Source organism: Aulonocara stuartgranti (assembly GCF_965226115.1).
Source record: "Aulonocara stuartgranti genome assembly, chromosome: 16".
NCBI classification, from domain to species: Eukaryota; Metazoa; Chordata; class Actinopteri; order Cichliformes; family Cichlidae; genus Aulonocara; species Aulonocara stuartgranti.
In genome coordinates this window covers 19090384-19110716 of record NC_138952.1, presented here as the reverse complement: position 1 = coordinate 19110716, position 20333 = coordinate 19090384, and the positions used below count along the sequence as shown (strand labels likewise).

Below are 20333 nucleotides of genomic sequence, written 5' to 3'. Positions count from 1 at the left end.
AATGATCCAGTTTAATTCATCAGTATATTCAGACCTGGAAGTTCATGCTGCGGCCACTGGTCAGACTGAGCTCTTTACCAAAGTGAAACTTGAATTATTGCCCAAAAGTGAAATGTAAAACCAGGGTGCCTAAGGTTAATGCCTTAATTGCCACCTACGCTGCCAAAACATTTGAGTTTGAAACAATCAACCAAAACTGAAGACCTTGCTCCTTGTGCCCCACATCACACACCTCATTATTATAATGAAACCGCTTGCAGCGATGACAAACTTCTGTGGCAGACTTGTGTTGTGATTTTGAGAAGACTACCAAAGTCTTATAGAGCTTATGACATAAGGACCTGATGCCTTTGCAGGTTGTTTTGACAAACTCATTTTTATTTTGCTCCTACACAGCCACACACACACATATATACACCTGTATGGCTGTGCGCTTTCCTCTCCTCTCCAAACCTCCCACCCCTCTTTTGGGACCGGACAGTTACTTAAATAGGGAAGTCATGGTTACCGTAATGGACCTGAGCTGTGCCGGCCACCCCTCCCCTGCAGCTAAGCCACAAACCACACCTCGCCGCAGAGCAGTAATCAACAAATATAAATAGGCAATATAAAAATATATTTGGTAAGACATGATAATACAAAATGTGCAACCTATTATTTAAAACAAAAACAAGAGAAAAATCAAACACAAAAGTATTAATAGCTGGCAAGACTACTGACAAACTGCTACTTCCTTGATTTTCTTGAGAAACTTGGGAGCAATTAATATCTACAGCTGTTCGTTTCTGTTTCATAAAAACCCTAAAAAGCTAGTTAAAGTAACCTAAAAATAAAAATCCGTAAGCATATGTAACATACCTTAAATTAAGTTAATATCCCACTCACGGGTCTCCTTATGAAACATTTACAGGCGGAGCGCTAGTTAAATCCAGGATGTGACGACTTTTGTTTAATCATTTGTTGTGTCAGAATTGTTATTAGTGAGAAACTGGTCTAGGATCTCATCAATTACATTACACTCGAAATTCACTTGTGCCAGGTCCAGCGCAGGCACGTGGGAGAGAAGAAGGCGCCCGACGTTCTGCCGAAGCTCTACCAAACTAAGGGGAAACAGAAAGGAGAAAAACAGTGAGGCTGCTTTCATAAATTGCTTTATCAAAGAGGGCTACATCAAAACCACGAGGAGTGATCTCCCAGCAGTCCAACCTTCTGGATGCATCTGAGTTTGAATGTGTGCCAGAAACAGCTGCCCCTCCTTCCTCCTCTGGATGTGTCTGAATTGAAGATTCACTGGTTGTTGGAAGACTTTGTGCTTTTTCCCTTTGGTGCTCTAAGCTTAACTGGAGCTCTTCACACTGGGCTGCCAGGTTTGCCTTGTGCTCCTCCACAAGGTCCAGCTGGTGGTGCAGAGGGAGAGGGTAGGTACGAAGGTCAATATCAATCAAACGAAAGGAGAAATATATTTAAAAAGTGCATAACAGTGGGCAATTTGGGATATTTTCCCTTATACAGTTGGATTGACAAGTAGATGTAAGGTATACCTCATAGCATGTGCTTTTATCAGAACACCAATTAAGGCACATGACAACATCGGCCAGCTGCTGCCAGATGTTAAATAAATAAATAGATAAATAAATATAAGGATTAACAAGAAGCACTCAGTAAGTGCAAACCTCCCCCAGGGCAGCGCTGAGGAGTATTTACTTTTACATACTGTTCCCTAAACAGTATGTTGCCAATACAAACATTAGCAGTAAGAATCATAGTTGTAACAGCTCTGTATACCATCATTTAGAATTAGAATTAGAATTAGAATTAAACTTTATTGTCATTGCACATGCACAGGTACAGGGCAACGAAATGCAGTTTGCATCCATCCAGAAGTGCTTTAGTGATATAGATATATTACAATATATATTAGCAATAGTATAGATATGTAAGTATATTACAGAAATGGGTCTATTATGGTATGTTATAATGACCTTCAGATCAATCTATTTGACCTCTATACAGGTCAAATTTGACATGACCATTTCCAACTTTGTGTTTACAGACGGAGTGACATGCACGTTCCTACGTCAGCGCTACCAGAAGCATAAGCTAGGCAGAGGCAAAAAGCTTGTTTAGTTCAGTGCGTTTAAGACTCAAATTATTTCAACTGAATGTGAGAAAAGCTTTTTGTCATCACTTTTACTATTTTCTTTAAACAAAGACAGCCCTACACAGTGTCACTGACCCGTGAGCGCAGCTCTTCTGTCTCCTTCGTTCTTTGATCCAGTTTCCGGACTAGAGCGTCAACTTGCAGTGCGATCTCATCATCGTTTTCCACATTTTTGTCAGCACTCAGATTGGCCTTGGTATCAGATGCTGCTATTAAAGCCTCCTTCTCTTTAATCAGTTCACTGACTTTCTGTTTGGCCTTCTCGAACAGACTTTTGTAGTCCGTCTGCCATCCTGTTTCTTCTGTCTGGCTGGCTTGGTGACAACACTCCTTCTTTACGCTGACCGGTGCCATCTCCTTCAGTTTTTTCTCCAGGTCTTTCACTTGTGAGGTAAGTTTCTGGACCTGTTCTTTTAAAGAGTCTCTCTCCTGAGCGGTCTCCTGCATGAGCTCAAGCAGCTGGTCTTGTTGTTGCTGTACCTCAGAGATATTGGGGTAGGTAAGTGGACTATATTCGTTGTCACCGATATTTGAACAGGAAGGTCTAGGACTTCCTTCCCTTTCTAGATCATGGTTCACACCATTCTGCAAGGTCTTCTGTCCCTGATGTTCACTCTGACTGTCTCCACTGCTCTCCTGCTTAAATTTTCTTTGCTGAACGTTGCAGTTATCCATATTTGAGGTCTGTTCTTTACCACCCTTATTAATATCATCTTGCTTTTGGTCCTCGCCTTCTTGCTTCACAATAGGTGCTTCTGTCTGGGTAGTGGCGCTTGACAGCTGTGGAAGGGGCGCTGGGGAGGAACTGGTTTCCACAGCTGCAGACCCTGCAGAGCTTGCTCCTGCAGCATTCGTGTCTGAGGGGACATCCACAGCAGCATCATCGCTACACTCCAACAGCATGCTGACATTATTGTCACTTTGCTCTTCCTCTTTCTTCACTTTATTTAAATCGTAGAGGTTCTGTTTTGGCTTGGGGGTGCTAGCAGTCTCCAAGATGACAATTTCATCGTCGGTATCATCAGTATTACTATCGACATTCACAGAAGGAGAGCTCAGTGGGGTCACATCTACTGATGGGGCTGTTTCCGAGGTGCTCCTGTGGAAGCCATTTATCCGAGATCTTTTTGGTGTGTTCTGTGGAGTAACAGGCAGTTTCCTTTTTACTCTGCAGAGCACAAAAAACAGAGTTAACGCCCAATGTTACTGTCCCAAAACACATATTTAAGCTGCCAAACAACACAAAACCATACCTCAGGGTTGACAATGCGCCTGCTGACAATGCGCCTGCTGACAATGAGCATACACTAGTAATAACTGGAAAACCATCATTACGAGAAGGGCTGTAGGCTAAAGAGAAAGAATACAAATACATTTTAATTTCTCAAAGTGTTTTTCCCCACTCACACTCAAAGAGAAAAATTTCTCACCAGCTGAAGAAATGGTGGAAGACGTCAGCGGTGAGGATTCAGGCCTTGTAGCGCCCTCTTGTAATGAACAGCTCCTCAAAGTAGTGGGAGTGGAAGGGGATTGGTGGACAATCTGTCAATAAAAAAAAGACTGAACATTAATCATCATATTAGACTAAACTGAATCTAAATTTAGCACAAAAAGTAAAGAATCTTGTATTTGGCTGATTATTTTTTTGTTGTAACAATTTTTCTTGGCAATAAATCTTACACCGTTCCCTTAAATGGTACCATTTAAGCCCAAGTTGATCCCACAACTGTTCAGTCGGTTTGAGGTCAGGAATGGTTCGGTGCGAGACTGCGGAGATATGGGATTGCTACTGGTTTTATCTCGTCATCTCTCTGCACTGATGAGCCATTTTTTCCAGTGAGGGAGATGCCGCCTCATACTACCACACTGCCTCCACCTCCAAAAGTTCTTACCCAATCAGTGCTGCAATCAACATATCGTTCTCTGCATCTTCTCCACACTTTCACATGTTCAAGTTCCAGTGCACATGGGCACAAAAAGGCCTGATGGTGAACCACAGTCTTCTTGGCAGGCTTGTTGGCAGCCCAGTGAGACTGGAGATTGGCTATGTGCACTCTGCCTGGGTAGAAAGCTGTCGGCCATATCAGCTTGCAAACTTTAAATCTGTAGAAGCCTGTCTAGAGTTCCTGAGGAAAAGTGGAGTTCTTGTGGTGTTATCTTCTTGGGATGCCTACTTCGTGGCTTACCTGTGAAATCCCCCATTATATGGAAACCGGCCCTCAATTTGGAAGAGGTGCTAGGTTTAGTTTTTTGCAGAACACCAGCTTGAAGCTGCCCTATAACACTGGCCTAGATAATAATAATAATAATAACAACAATAATATGATACTACTACTACTACTACTAATAATAGTAATAATGATAGACCAAACAAATATATAATTAGAGTTTGTGCTAAGTTTAGATTTGTTTAGTCTAATATGATGATTCTATCAATAGCACATTGCTGCTGGCCTCCAAAGTGATAAATGGGAAACACTGTTTGATGCAGCCGCCGTTCCAGGTCTCCCTGCCGCTCTCCGAGAGCCTCATTTTGTTTGGCAAGTTTAGACAGAGGCAACTGTTCTTCATGGGTTCAATACTCCACAAATGCGCACAGGATCACAAATAATTAAAATGACAAAATCCCTCAAAGTCATAGTAAGGCACTGCAGGTGCCCTTGCAGCAGAAAAAAAAGAAAAACGATTTACAGAAAATGACGCATCCTTACCATCTGTCTTTCCTTCTCCTGTTTCTTTTCCTCTCTCTCCCTGTAACAAATAAATCACACAGGTCACCTCTTTTATGATCAGTTAAGATTTTCGTTTAGATTTCTGTATAAATATTAATTTAAACTTCTGTCACTGTGACTCACTGCTGTTTGTAGGTCTTGCGATACGAAGGCTGATCATCATCAGAGTCTTCTTTTTCCTCGGCTACCTGGCAGCTCCTGTAAGTGCAATTGAGAACTGAAGTGAAAAGACTGGTAACCAGTGCTAGTCCCCCTCCCATAAGTAGATAAAGATTTTCTTTCCTGATTCATCTGTGTGTGTTTGTCCATTCAGAAAAACCAGTGTCACCATATAAGGAGGTAGTGACATAACCATGTAATAATTACCAGCAAATTTAGGTTCCTCAAACACTGGAATAAAATGGGGGTCGACTTTTTATTTGCCCTTTGCCATGGTATTTGCCGTGGCCATACTGGTATCAAAGCACCATTGATGAAGGCTTTATTTCTACTCTTCACTTATATGTTTAACTCTGAGTAAACACACTCAGAGTTGATGGAAATAACTCTGATCAGGCCTTGTTGGAATCAAAACCGATGGTTAGTTTTGGTAATGGACTCAGAGATTGTTGAACCTGCTTTCTGGAACAGAATCATGGTAAACTGCCAAAAATCCAATTACCTGAACTGAGGATCAGGGTTCATTTGGCAGAACCATTTCTCTGGCAGCTTGTTGATGTCAATGCCATCAGGAAGTTTACGCCACTGCAGACAGCTATCACACTGCGCCCAGTTTTGATCTGGTCGCTTCCTAAAGACAAACCGGCATGGTTAAACACATATGCAAACACAAATTTGAATGAATGAAAACCTGATGCCAGTCGCTGCGAAGTGTACTAACTTGATATCTTCTGGTAGTATGGTGCTATTTGGATTTTCTTTCGTCTTTCTGTAGCGTATCTCTTTCCAGTACTCCTCCAATTTAATCCCCAAATTATTCATGGTTTTCCTGTGCCAAGAAAGTTTGCATCAGACAGACATCAGACTGTGCCTCAACCACCCAAACCTCATTATGACCTCAATCGAGCCTTCGAGGTGATAAATGTAATCAGGAATGCTATTACCTGTACTTGTCATTCTCCATAAAACTCTGTTTGTTGTGAGTGGGATCCAAAAAGTTACATTCTATGACCCCAATGACTCCAACACCGTTGTTGTTGGCCTGTAGGAAGCAACATTTTAGCAAATGATAACATCTACATCATTCTACATGTTAAAACACGTGATTAAAGAAAAACTCACTTAAACAGCAGAAACTGACCTTAAGCTGACAGCCGACACGTTCGTAAGCTTTAATGAGCCGGTTCTTGTGATACATCATTATGCCACACTGGTCTTTGCTTTTGGTGTTATACCCAAAAGTAATAGGAATTCTTTGGGTCTAGCATACAATTTAAGGAAAACGCAAAAAAACAGCAGAATAAACATATCACCAAAATTATACAGTTGTAGAAAAGCTGTGTAAAAAGGATACCGGTACTAGGAAAGTAGGCTTATAGTGATCCTTTCTGATCCAGGCCAGGCTCTTGGCGATGAGCTGAGATTTCACCTTTTGACCCCGAACTATGATCTGCATTCGAGGCTTCAGGTACAGAATGCTGGAAAATGCCTACACCCACCCACAGATGTCATTTTACTTATACAATCAGAAGAATCGTGAAAAAGAAAACAGGGTGGAGCTCATAAATTGGGGGAAATCTCTAAAAACCATGATTAAGAGTGACTATTTTACAGACCTCCTTAATGCAATATCTGCCTGTAATTTTTCAGCTTATAAAGTGTTTTCCTTTTATTTATATATATATATATATATATATATATATATATATATATATATATATATATATATATATATATATATGAGAGAGAGAGAGAGAGAGAGGAGAGGGATCCATGCATTCATAGATTTTTAAAAAATCTTTTTATCTTTTATAATCACCTTTAAAGTGTTTGTGCCAATAACATCATGTACAGTAAAACAGGCATGGAGAACAGCACTGACTGGGAGAGGCTTTGAACAGATGACATACTCAGTTCAATTCAACATATAATACTTTAAGAATGCACAAGCATCTACCTATCATCTGTGATATAATTATGTAGAATTATAACGTATTGTTCATAAACAGGCAGCCTAACATTCATGAAACATTATTATATTAAAACACTCAAATTTGTCTCAGTGCCACACAGGCCTCAATGTGAGCTTGAAGCCAATTATAATTTTTAAGTTGTTTAATGTGTAGGTGCTCACAATAAACAGATTTTTAATGAAAGGCCCGGGACTTCGGTAGCATAAAAAAGTGGCTATTCTTTGTGCCCATGAGGATCAGTCACTCTTTTTACCATTATTTAGTAAAAGTTAGGTATCAGACTAACGCTTAAAGCTTTCACTTGAGTGAAGTAACTCACATTACTGCTACTGCTAAGTAATGTTAGCCAATTTTACAGCATATTTCATAAATCACTATGCCATAACTAACTACTGGGGCGATCGTGGCTCAGGAGTTGGCAGTTCGCCTTGTAATCGGAAGGTTGCTGGTTCGAGCCCCGGCTCTGACAGTCTTGTGTCATTGTGTCCTTGGGCAAGACACTTCACCTGTTGCCTACTGGTGGTGGTCAGAGGGCCTGGTGGCACCAGTGTCCGGCAGCCTCGCCTCTGTCAGTGCGCCCCAGGGCGGCTGTGGCTACAATGTAGCTTGCCAGCACCAGTGTGTGAATGACTGAATGTAGTGTGAAGCGCTTTGGGGTCCATAGGAACTAAGTAAAACGCAGTGCATTTCAGTCATTTCTTCAGCAAGGTTGATAGCTGGCAAAATAATAATAAAAGTTTCCAAAATTAGCATATTTTATTTACACATACTCAAAAATGATTTACTAGGACTCACCTGTCATGTGACTCAGTGTCATTTTCCATCAAACACTTATTTTATTTCTCTATCTGATAAGAAAACTATTCGGTCAGATAGTTATTTGTGGTGAATGAAATACAGTTTCAAGCACGTTTAAGCATCACATCTGAAATTCAAGCGCTTTTCAAACCTTGAAAAGACTATATTCAAGTATTTTCACCTGTACGAACCCTGCCTGAAGCATAACCCATCCTCTCTGAAACATGGTGGAGTTATGTCATGGGCATGTATGGCTGCCAGTGAAAACGAGCCACTACTGTTTACTGGTGAAGTGACTGCTGATAGAAGTACCAGGATGAACTGTGGAAGTATGCAAGGCTATACTCTCTGCTTCAAAAATATATTAATCTGAGCCTGGGGACTCAGATGGGGGACTGTATACAAATGGCTGCAATTCTTTAACAGTTAATGCAAAGCTTTTGTTTAATCCCACAAATCCCTCTGCTGTTTAATTTTACTGTGTAGGTGCACAGAGGTAAACTTACAAAAATTGTGTCACTGTCAAAAAAAAAAGCTGAACCTGTGGATCTAACCAGAAGTTGCCCACTGGACTGAACTGTGATTAGCATCTAAAGCTGTTGCACTCTCATTTTTGGATGCATAATTATGTTGAGGACAAAGAGGCTTTCTCTTTTAGCACCAAGTGCTAATGGTTTATTTCAGGGCATGCGCATTTATGCTGCTTACCCGAAGCGAGTACATGCTCTCAGGGATGTGTGACGTGATCTTGTCTGGACGCTGATTAGTGTCCTTCTCTGCACTGTAAACCTCAGATGGAATTTGGATGTCGTACCGATCCTTCTCAAATTCAAACTCTGTTGTTCCAGTAGATGTCCTGACAAAAAAACAAAACAAGACACAGTCTATGTTATTGGTTATTAGTGCAAAAGACAGTTAGAATATAAGTGCAGAGAGGGAGGACTTTGTCATGCAATATTTCTTAGAACTATGTTTACAAAAAGTTAGAACCCTCTGGAAAATGTGAAATAAATTGAAAGGAAGGATTGCAAAAGACTAAATACTGAGTTGGGAAGGCATTTACCTCGCTCTAAAAAGCAGCGTGAATAAGTGGTTAACAGTTTAGGTATAGAGAAAAACCAATTAACTGAGTCATTAGGGCGTGCATGTTTTGAACTACTATTGGTATGAAAATCAGAAGAATTTTCTTTTTGGAAATCATGGATGCATCATCCTTGAGGTAAATGTAATGGTATGGAGTGCATTTCAACAAATGGTGTGCAGTTGACATCCAGTTAATTTGCCCTGTTTGTCGTGCAAAGAAAGCTTCCAGATCTGTAAACTATCATCTTTTTATCAGGCAAACAAGAAAGATGGTGATTTGATTCTTGTAGGAATGATGATAGTAATGATCCAGTAATGAGAGGCTTTAACTAGCAGGCTTTAATTGCAACAGCATAGCCTCTGAAATCACATATGACCCTTTATTCCTGTGTGGACCACAGACAGACCTGCGGAGGTTCCAGATGATGATCCGTGTGCCAGTTTTCGACGTGGATCCCGGCAAACTAATTGCATGAATCTCTGAGAGTAGCTCTTCTTGTGTGCTGAAAGGGGAATACTGCAGAATGGCCTGTAGACTGGATTTCTGGTCCTCTCTTACACAGAGTAAAGGAGAAGTTAAGGACGGAAAACAAAGGAAAAAGGGAAGTATGACTTATGACAAAAGATGACAAAAAAATACCCTTCTCAATGACATTTACAGCTACAAACCTAGCACATCTCACATGCTAGGTTTGTAGCTCAGTTCAGATTTTCTCCTACTCCATTCTTCAAATAAATCAAATCCTACTTGATAACATTTAGCCCGACTCCACTCATACAATCATGTGAAGAAGGAGGTTTGTTCATGATGAGGTGCTGCTAATCAAATGAATTTGATTAAATGATGATTGACATGTTTGAACACTTCTAAAAAAGCAGAAGATTTGGCCCGTTTGAAGATTTCAGGTAACTTCACACAGTATCAGAACTATACAGAAAACAATTACTTTGTGTTATTGCTGCTAAAGATGTTTCTGCAACACATTTCTCCCTCTGAAAACGCTACGTCCAGAACAGAATCAACCTTTTGGGATCTACTTACCTGGATGACTGAGCGTGCATCAAGACACGTGTTTCTACAAGCTACTGAATTATGCATAAAGTGCTGGTGCACGGTGCCAGGCATCACAGTTCTGATTATTTCTCCTGAATTCTTTTCTATCAGACACTACCGGACCTCTGCTTTAATAGTCTGACTCTTGGGAACAATTCACAGTGCACAACCCTTTAAACATGGAGATAAAAACTCCAACAACAATAGTCCTGGTCAAGTCTTTGCTTTTCTACAGACCTCACTTGTAAACCAGTAGAACAGGACAACCACAGATCTAAATAAAATAAATACAACAGCAAGACTGGAAGCACTTCAGAGGTGTAAGAAAAGATGAAATCAGAGTTATAAAATTTTTGTTTTAGCAAAGTTGCAGGACTTTGTTATCACACCTTTTATCTAGTCTCTAATTTTGATTTATTTATGTTTTTTTTTAAAGGAATCTCTTTTTTCTCCCTTTTTTCTCTCTGAGATCTCTGGATTGCTCCTGTTCTTTTTCAGCTGACTTAATTTGATCCTGGAGTAATGAATACATAGTTGATGTATAATATTTCATTAGATAAAGGATATAGTTCTTGGAGTCACTCTCTTCAAAGGAAACAATAGGTACAATTATTTGATCTGCACCAATCTTTTCCAGGTAAGTCTGGGAGAGCATCCCCACGCATAAGCTCCTCTTCGACTTGGAGAAGACAATAGCATCTTTGCCAAGACGCATGGAGCCAGACTTGAAGCCATTGCCATAGATTCCAATTGGATCTTTACCGTTCAGGGGCATCTTGTCACTGTATCCGAAGCTGAAGGAGAGAAAATGCAAATTTTTTTTTACCAGTTTTGCAAACCATAATTCTCCCTCTGAAGGGAAGCAGTATGCAATCAGTTCTATTTGTCTGACTGTCTGTTAGCAGTCTAGCATCCACAGTTTTCAAGATATCATGTTTAACTTTTGTCTGATGGCAGGTACCAAAAGCATCTCTAGGTGATTTAATTTTTGATTTAATTTAATATGGTCATGATCAAGGTCAAGGTCACACCAAATGTGGAAATCAGTTCAAATGCTATCTTACGCACAATTTATCATGGCTTCAATCTTCACAACAACATACTAGGCCTCGGAAGACATGAGCACCTAGGTTGGCTAAGCATTTGACCTTAACCGTCATTGTTAGCACCAAATTTGTAATGCGCCTTAACATTGGTTGCCAACCAAGAAGAAGAAGAAGCTGTGAGCCAGGAGGGAGGAGGTAGGTGAGTGAGTGATTCGTTCGCTCTATGATTCAGCACAGGAGGGAGGGGGTGAGTAGCTCAAATGTGCTGTTAGCATGTTAGCAGAGCGAAGCTACTGTGAACCGAGGAGCTATTTTCTTGATGTGAGCTTCTACTCAGGGTTTTTCCTTCCAGTTCAGAGCAGATTTTTTTTTTGTTAAGATACTGGATGTTGTGTTTTTCTCCACAATTTTAATTATAAGCTAGATACATTGCTGCTAACAGCAACAGGGATGAGTCAGTGAGTCAGTTGAGCTTGTGAATCATGATTCATGAGTCAGTAAAGTGATTCTCGAGTATTGAACGATTCGTTCATGATTCGCGCGTCACTACAAGAGACCATATCGAGTAACACATGATATGAAAAGGCATGGTGAGAGCTGTACAATACACTTTTAATTTCTTCAATACGACACCCAATGATGGCACAATGACACCATAAAATTCTGCAAACCACACACTCCATGAATTTATGTTAAAATCTCAAGGTTTTACAAAGATTTCAATCTTCTGAAATCTGACTTTCCACAAGTTTCAAAAAATGACACCGTAGTTGCATCTGTACCTGAGCATCTTATGCATTGTTTTATTGTCCAGCCCATTTCCATTATCCATGAAGCTGAGGCATTCTTCTCCTTTGACCACAGTTTTATCAATCCAGAACTGTTTGGCACTGACGTCTGGGTCGTAGGCATTGTCTGTCAAAAACAGTTTTAGGGAGCATTTAAAATCCAAATATGAACGCCAGAATTACAGTGTAGATGAGCAGCAGGGAGAGACTACTTTTTTTAACAGAGGACCTATTTTTCTGCTACATACAGTGTACATATTAAACAGACTCATAAAGTTAGATTCGTGCAGAAATATAGTGAAGCTATAGATATATCTTCACTATATATATATCTTCACTATATATATATCTTCACTATATATATATATATCTTCACTATTATATTACATATTATTGTTATTTATTGTATTTTTTTTTAACATGAAACAAGACATACAGTTCAATCAAGTAAATATTTGACTTTGTTATATAATCATCTGTCTGTGTCGTTACAGCTGTTGTTCTCAGAATTGGAAGTGAAATAGAAACCAACCTCGAAATACAATGAGATCACAGTGACTCACCAATCAGTTCAGCTATAGCGCTGAAGGGCCAGGTGTGGCTGGTGGAGTTGCTGTGCAGAAACTTGGGCGAAAGCTACAAGTGAAACAAATTCAATTTCACAAATTAGTTGCATTTTATATCACATCCACCACAACAAAGGGGCTTTACTGACTTTATTTATTTTTACTGCATGGAAAATATGCTCCATGTTTAAAACAAAGGTTTGATGTAATTTTGAAACCAAAACCTGGTCAGTTCAGCGCTGCACTGGTCAATTTAGTGAAAATACATGCAAATGTTTGCAGAAGAGATCAGACTTGTAATAGGGAAGAACAGTAAGGGGAAGGGTTTCCCACATGTAGCAACAGCACAGGAAATCCAGATAAAAATGTTTGTGTAAATTCTTATTAACACAAAAACTGAATCAGCTAATCACATGGCAGTAATTCAGCATGGTCAAAACAACCTGCTGAAGTTCAAACCAAACATCAGAATGAGAAAAAAAGGTGAGTGAAGGATTTGCTCTGTAAGCAAACTGGTGCGGGTGAAGGAAGGGTGGTAGACAGTCTCTGATGTGCTGAGACAGTATCTGCTCCAAAAACTTCATGACTACAGACATGAGGGCTACAGGTCTGTAGTCATTGAGATCGGAATGATAGTGGAGACCTTCAGATTGGTGGGAATGGTGGCATGAGTCAGGGAGAGGTTGAGCACCCTTCTAAAGAAGGTGTTGAGGTCCTCTGCGAGTTTGAGGCTGCTGTCGGCAGTTGGGGGCTCTGGTCTTTCTAGTTGGTGAGAGATTGGGATGCCGCTCCACACCTGGCTGGGGGTTGTTATCAGTGAGGAAGCCCTCGATCCTCTTCTTATAAGCCTCCTTTGCCTGTTTAATACCCATCCTCTGGTTGGCACTGGCAGGTTGCACAAGGAAATGACCCTCAGCACGAAGGTTAAGTGACGAGTTCTGATCAGAGCCTGGATTTTACTTGTCATCCAAGGTTTTCAGTTAAGTTTTTGTCACTGTCACATTTTCTACACGGCAGTTAATGTAGAAAAGGACAGAGTGATTGAAGGTCTCCAGATCCTGCTGTTTAAAAATGGACCAGTTTGTCAGATTAAAACAGTCCTGTAGCTGGAGGAGAGCATCACCTGGCCATATGTTACTAACCACACGAACTTTGAAGCAGATGGGCTGAAGACCACACTGGGTGGCACTCCCCTCAGCTAAGAACATGCAAACTGAGGCTCCAGTTTGCTCAAATTAACCCAACAGCAGAATGGAAAAATGTTGCTTGTTCTAATGAGTCTCTGCTTGCTGGTGTAATGGTCAGGTCAGAAAACAACATGCCTTGTATCAAAAGTTCAGGGTGGTGGTAACAGTGTAATGGTGTGTGGGAAACTACCAACTGAGAACCGTTTAAACCTTACAACATAACTGAATACTGTTGCTGGCCATGTTCATCCCCTCATGACTACAGTGTACCCATTGTCTGATAGCTGCTTCTGGCAGGATAACGTAACATATCACAAAGCTCAGATCATCTCAAACTGGTTTCTTGAACATGGCAATGAGTTCACTGTGCATCTTTGCATATTGTTTTTAATGTGTTACATTTGTTTACCTTATTGCTTGGTATTGTCATTTTTTTCTCCACCACTGCAGAGCTTCAGCCAAGACTACAGATGACAATGTCTGGTATAACAGATCTATATCGTAACTGTTCAACACTTAGAAAGCTGATATTTATTTGGTCATAAACAGAATCAATTCAAGTAGGTGGAAATTATGCAAAGAAACTGTCTAAGGAGCTTGGAAAGAAAAGCGCCTGGACTTCTTTAAGTTGCTTGAAGACATTTCACCTGTCATCTGAGAAGCTTCTTCAGTTCTAGAGTCAAATGTTGGAGAGCTCCAGATTTAAGCCCTATGGGAGTGTCCCCCCAAGAGGGACACCGGACCCCTTAATGATCTACCTAATCACATGAGCCAAGGCGTGAAAATGGGTTTAACTAAAAATCAGCCCACATCAGCTCATTGTGAAATCTACCCCCACCCTATCATATGGCAGACAGTTGGTTTCATAAACCACTGCCTCTGTTCAAAGATGGTCGCTCACAGTTGACATAGATGGCTTCTTTCACTCCTCTTTCAAACCATCTGTCTTCTCTGTCCAAAATGTGAACATTGGTGTCCTCGAAGGAGTGACCTTTGTCCTTTAGATGCAGAAGGACAGCCGAGTCTTGTCCTGTGGAGGTGGCTCTTCTATGTTGTGCCATGCTTTTATGAAGTGACTGTTCGGTCTGTCCAATGTAGAGGTCTGAGCATTCCCCCCTACACTGTACAGCCTATACTACGTTGTTAAGTTTGTGTTTAGGAGTTCTGTCTTTGGGATGAACCAGTTTCTGTCTGAATGTGTGGACACACACTCTGACTGAAATGACTCTGACCTGGATGACTGAGAACCTTCACAGACATATGCAAAGAAGCTCCGCAGTCAAACAAACGTGACCTAAACAACTTTAATCCCTTGTTTTGCTTTCACAAGTGTGATAACACGAGGGACACACTTACTACTAAGGCTGCCACGACTAGTCGTCTAGTCACAATTACGTCGACTATCAAAATCGTCGACAACTAATTTAATAGTCGACGCGTCGTTTGAAGCTTTGTAAGATCCCAAAAGATGCAGGAATAAGTAGTAGGATTTAAGAGTGTAATAACGGACTGAAACAGAAGATGGCAGCACTGCATGTACAAGGATGCCAGCTGCCGTTAAACCCTGAAGAAGAAGCTGTGTCCCAGAATTCATAGCGCAGCCCAATTTAGTTTCCAACAATGGCGGCAGCTAGTTAGTAGAGCAGGGCGATATGGCCAAAAATATTTATCACGATATATATTTGAAAATTTGCGATAACGATATAACTGACGATATAACTGATGCGAGACAAAATACAACTCCACAACATTACTAGCGCAAAAAGACAACCTTCCATTTATTTTCACTTAAACAAGAAGCTGGTTTTTATGTACGTTAAAGCTTTATAAAAATGTAACAGTGCAAATGCAAATTCCTTGCTGAAAGTTTAACCAAAAGGCATTTCCAGTAGAAATGGGCTGACATATCCTGAGCATAACCATGTATAATATCCACTGAAGTTAAAAAGAGGTGCTTTGCAACATTAAACTGCAGTGTGCAGTACGTATTTTTCGGACCATAAGGTGCACGGGATTATAAGGCACATTAAGCGAAACAAAGCAGTCAGATAAATCAAATTTTATTAAACTCATTCTTCTTGCTTGCTCCACTTCTGCACCATTGATTCATTAATGTTGAATTCTCTGGCAGCTGCTCTATTCCCATGTTGTTGCAGTACATTAATGACTAACCTCGTATTGTGGATGGATTATCTCAGTTGTTCTCCTGACTGAAGTTTGGTTCGTTTACAGCATCCTGCCATGCGATTGCATTTGTCTCTAACTATCAGGAACCTTAACGTTAACTTTTATAAGTGGAAAAGTGTTAGTGTTAGTCCTCCAGCTTCACTGTTTATGTTATGCTAACATAGCTGTGTCGCTAGCGATCACGTAGCACATCATTATATACCACCTAGCCCAACTTCAGTAACCCTACAAACGTCACTGCTGTTTAGTTTCCTGTCTTCATTTATGTTGGAAGTGATAGCAGAGCTGTACGTTTTAATTTTTTCAGAAATCTCTCAGTCAGAACATGCTATATCATGCTTAGGTGACTAGCAAAACTAGCGAGCTAACTTCCGCTAGCTTCCTGCTAACTTCTAACTCCGTTAAATGTAATAAATTTTGTTTTCATGGATGCCTGGAAGTTAAACTTCATAGTTACACCTGGTAAAGCAGCAATGCTGATCGTTTTATTAAAGATGAAAGAATTTAGACAGTTTTTAACTCTCAGTGATGCTGCAGTGTTCGTTTGACCAGAAGAATACAGAGTTTAGGACCCAGATTACTCCCAGATTTAAGAGCATCTTAGTCCGACAAATACGACAATAACAACGGCTGCTTGCATGTTCTGCAAAAAAAAATGTGCTTTGTCGTGTATCTGACGGACAAACACCAAACCAGTTCCACATGACTGAAGTTGCACCATTTTTACAAACCAATTCTGGTTCATCTGTTTCACTCAACAATCGGCCATGTGCGTATGAAAACAAAGGCACTGCGCATGCGCGTTTTCCTCCCATTCTATCGCGATATTTCATTTTCCTATCGTTGCCTAACATTATACCGGTATTACCATGAACGGTATAATATGGCCCAGCTCTACTAGTTAGTTTTAATATTACTCTTATTATTCTTTCTGGGTCACAAAATAAATGTTTAACATATATTCAGGCGAGAATGTAACTGTGTAAACCTCAAATATCTGCTCAGTTTATCAAGACATCACATATTTGCAAAAGCGCTCCGACGTTTTCGGAGACGTCTGTTACCCACCAGCTCGATAGCTAGCCGGGGTTCAAGCCTCACTAGAGCCCGTGAGAACACCGGACTCTCGTCAAATCGTTTTCAAACCCACCACCGTCTTTCGCTACTCAGGTTAAACATGATATATAAGTCACTTAGATAACTTAAAAGTGTTATTGTTTGGCTTTTTTCAGTGTTTTATTTGTTCCGGAGTAAATCGGTTTGGCTGAGATTAAAGTTAAAGTTTTCACACAGCTGAATAAATGTCAAGCAGACAACTGATTATCAGAAGTGTGAGATGCTCGAGAATATACTCCGGTGTCCCGTTGTATTTTATATAGCAAGGAGCAGACGGCTGAGTTTAATAAAGTCCACCGAAACAACCTGCAAATTTCATTTAAATTCAATAAACTATCATCTTGTCTTTATTTTTAGTTAGCACCTTAAACACTTCAAGCTGTAAGCTAATGATATAAAAGCAGATGCGTGCTGGTGCAATAAGCTGTACGTTTTACGTCCAATGGATGCATGATCTGATTAGTCGACTAATCGCAAAAATAATCGGTGACTAGTCGACTATCAAAATAATCGTTTGTGGCAGGCCTACTTACTACAGAGTAATAAACAAACAGGGGAAGACTTTAAGAGGGTGAATAGAGGGAAAATGTCTGTGAAGGTTCTCAGTCATCCAGGTATTCGTAGTCAAAGGAGCTTGCAAAGAAAAGCGTCTGGACTTCTTTAAGTTGCTTGAAGACGTTTCACCTCTCATCCGAGAAGCTTCTTCAGTTCTAAGGTCAAATGGTGGAGAGTCCCAGATATAAACCTAGTGGGAGTGTCCCCCACAGAGGGACAAAAGGACCCCCTGATGATCCTCTAATCGCCTGAGCCAAGGTGTGAAACTGGGTGTGGGTCCCAATCAGCCAGAGTTTCGGGTGTGTTCATTGTGAAACCTGGCCCCACCTTATCATGCGAATTCCTGAGGTCAGATGGCCCAGGATGTGAGTGGGCGTTAAGGCGTCTGGGAAGGGATCTCAAAACTGGATTATAGATGGCAGAGAGTTGGTGTCGTAAACCCCCGCCTCTGTTCAAAGATGGTCGCTCACAGTGGACATAGATGGCTTCTTTCACTCCTCTTTCGAACCATCTGTCCTCTCTGTCCAAAATGTGAACATTGGCATCCTCGAAAGAGTGTCCTTTATCCTTAAGATGCAGATGGACTGCTGAGTCTTGTCCTGTGGAGGTGGCTCTTCTGTGTTGTGCCATGCGCTTGTGAAGTGGCTGTTTGGTCTCTCCAATGTAGAGGTCTGAGCATTCCTCGCTGCACTGTACAGCATACACCACATTGTTAAGTTGGTGTATGCTGTACAGTGCATGGTGGTGGTTTACGACACCAACTCTCTGCCATCTATAATCCAGTTTTGAGATCCCTTCCCAGACGCCTTAACGCCCACTCACATCCTGGGCCATCTGACCTCAGGAATTCGCATGATAAGGTGGTGCCAGGTTTCACAATGAACTCACCCGAAACTCTGGCTGATTGGGACCCACACCCAGTTTCACACCTTGGCTCAGGCGATTAGAGGATCATCAGGGGGTCCTTTTGTCCCTCTGTGGGGGGTTACTCCCACTAGGTTTATATCTGGGACTCTCCACCATTTGACCTTAGAACTGAAGAAGCTTCTCGGATGAGAGGTGAAACGTCTTCAAGCAACTTAAAGAAGTCCAGACGCTTTTCTTTGCAAGCTCCTTTGAATAGAGGGAAAACATTATACAAGTGCATTAAATCTTATGCAAAAGCCATTTAACCTCCTACCAAATATAGATATAGAGAATACACTGGTCCTGGCTCTGTGTCGACCTGGAACAAGACGAGACAGGCCATTGTAACCAGTATGTTAGTGGGCTGTAAAACCAGCCGTGAGTCAGGAAAACGAAACTTATCCACTAGCCTGAATTCACAGCGCAACCGGACCTAATTTCTGAGTAATCAATACTGCTGTTAACGATGACAGTACTCTTTGGCAGTTGTAAATATAAACTGACTGGTAACTACATGGGAGTCCCACAGACCTCGGTACCAACAGCCAATACAGCTTTGACCACAGCGGGTGTGCTGTATGGACTGAATTAACCTCACTGAACCCAGACGCAGATTCTTACTGTTGTTTCAATTGTTCACACATTTAGTCCACCAATAAATAGGACAAAATTCCCCAAACAAATAAGTAAACTCCTCTCACCGTGCTTAACGGAACACCATGGTCCATCTGCGTCGCCATCTTTCTCTGTAGACCGATTGCTGTGGGCGGGGTTAGGTCCAAGCATCCGGTCGGCCAAAACACTCGAGTTACACAAAAATTAAACAGAGAACTTTTAAGTTAATTAAAATCGCCCTTGCTTATGTTTTATGTTAATATCAATATCCATACCTCATATGTAAGGGTTTATTTGTGCATTGCACGCTGTCTGGAACACTTCCGGCTTGACGTTCCAAAATAAAAGCGTGCCGACAGTGACGTACCTTGAAATTAATTTTAGTGTTACGGAATGTGATACACGTGCCAGTGTTGTTGTGCCAGTGCAAGTGATGAAAAGTGCAAGTGAGAAAAAGGGGATTATTCGTATTTAAACTGGGGGATGTGGCCAACAGGGTGGCAGAGATTTTAACAAATATAACATAGTTCTATAAGGATATTTCAATGACGCAAAATATCTGGATTGGTTATAATGTAGGGGCAATAGCACAGAGACATAAATGATATTTAAAAAACAGTTCATTTCTTTATTTTATAAAGGAAATAATTAAATACATGGATTAATCTTTAAGGCTTCAGAGAATAGATGGAAGGTATTTTCTTGGATTTACAAAGTTTTTGAAAAAAAACCCATCTATTTTCTCACAACACCATATCCTGTTTTATCTAAGACATGAAAACATCAGAAACAATTATTTAAAACATATTCCGATCTATTGAAAGCGGGCATGCCGAGCCCCCGGGGCAGACCCAGGACACGCTGGAGATATATCTCTCGGCTGGCCTGGGAACGCCTTGGTGTTCCCCCGGACAAGCTGGAGGAGGTGGGAGAGGGAGGTCTGGGCTTCTCTGCTTGGACTGCTGCCCCCGCGACCCGGATAAGCGGAAGAAAATTGATGGATGGATGGATGAAAGTGGAAATGAAAATAATTGTCTATTATCATTCTGATTTTTATGTAATCATGCGTAAAAAAATGCTATAACCTAAAAAAAATAATCACATCAAGAATGTAAAATTATAGATATATAAATTCAACACTAATTAAAACGAAAACACAATTTTGTTATTGTAAGCTAGTCTGTATATTCAAATATGTGTTATGAAACCTTGCGTGTGCTGGATTTGCATGCGTTTCCCACACTCACTGAAACAGGAGCTCAGGTGCCTTTGTAATTTATGACTTCCCCATCCCTTTCTTTGATCTCGTTCTCAGTTAGTTCAGAATAAATGGATTTCAGCTTGTCTTTTTTAAAAAATGTACTTTGTGCATTAGAGGTAGGATCGTAATTTAATCTACTTTTCTAG

General features: G+C 40.7%; 1 protein-coding gene across 1 annotated transcript; it reads right to left on the bottom strand.

Annotated features, from left to right (window-relative positions):
• Positions 1-357: 357 nt before the first annotated feature.
• Positions 358-19224, bottom strand: morc3a (MORC family CW-type zinc finger 3a). Its single transcript, XM_082507260.1, has 19 exons — positions 19202-19224; positions 19013-19113; positions 12358-12430; positions 11789-11921; positions 10528-10754; positions 9314-9470; positions 8532-8679; positions 6407-6541; positions 6194-6313; positions 5997-6094; positions 5774-5881; positions 5555-5683; positions 5017-5091; positions 4873-4912; positions 3592-3703; positions 3415-3511; positions 2237-3329; positions 1207-1397; positions 358-1100 (listed from the first exon to the last, which is right to left on the bottom strand). The coding sequence occupies exons 2-19, from the start codon at positions 19049-19051 to the stop codon at positions 950-952; spliced, it is 3126 nt and encodes a 1041-aa protein (XP_082363386.1). The 5' UTR covers positions 19052-19113; positions 19202-19224; the 3' UTR covers positions 358-949.
• Positions 19225-20333: the final 1109 nt, after the last annotated feature.

Excerpts from the sequence above, each read along its gene's own strand:
- morc3a (XM_082507260.1), bottom strand. The coding sequence starts at position 19,051 with ATGGCGACGCAGATGGACCATGGTGTTCCGTTAAGCACG. Across the intron at positions 6,095-6,193 it reads GTGTCGGCTGTCAGCTTAAG|GCCAACAACAACGGTGTTGG; the intron begins GTCAGTTTCTGC and ends TGCTTCCTACAG. Across the intron at positions 5,684-5,773 it reads ATACTACCAGAAGATATCAA|GAAGCGACCAGATCAAAACT; the intron begins GTTAGTACACTT and ends GTTTGTCTTTAG.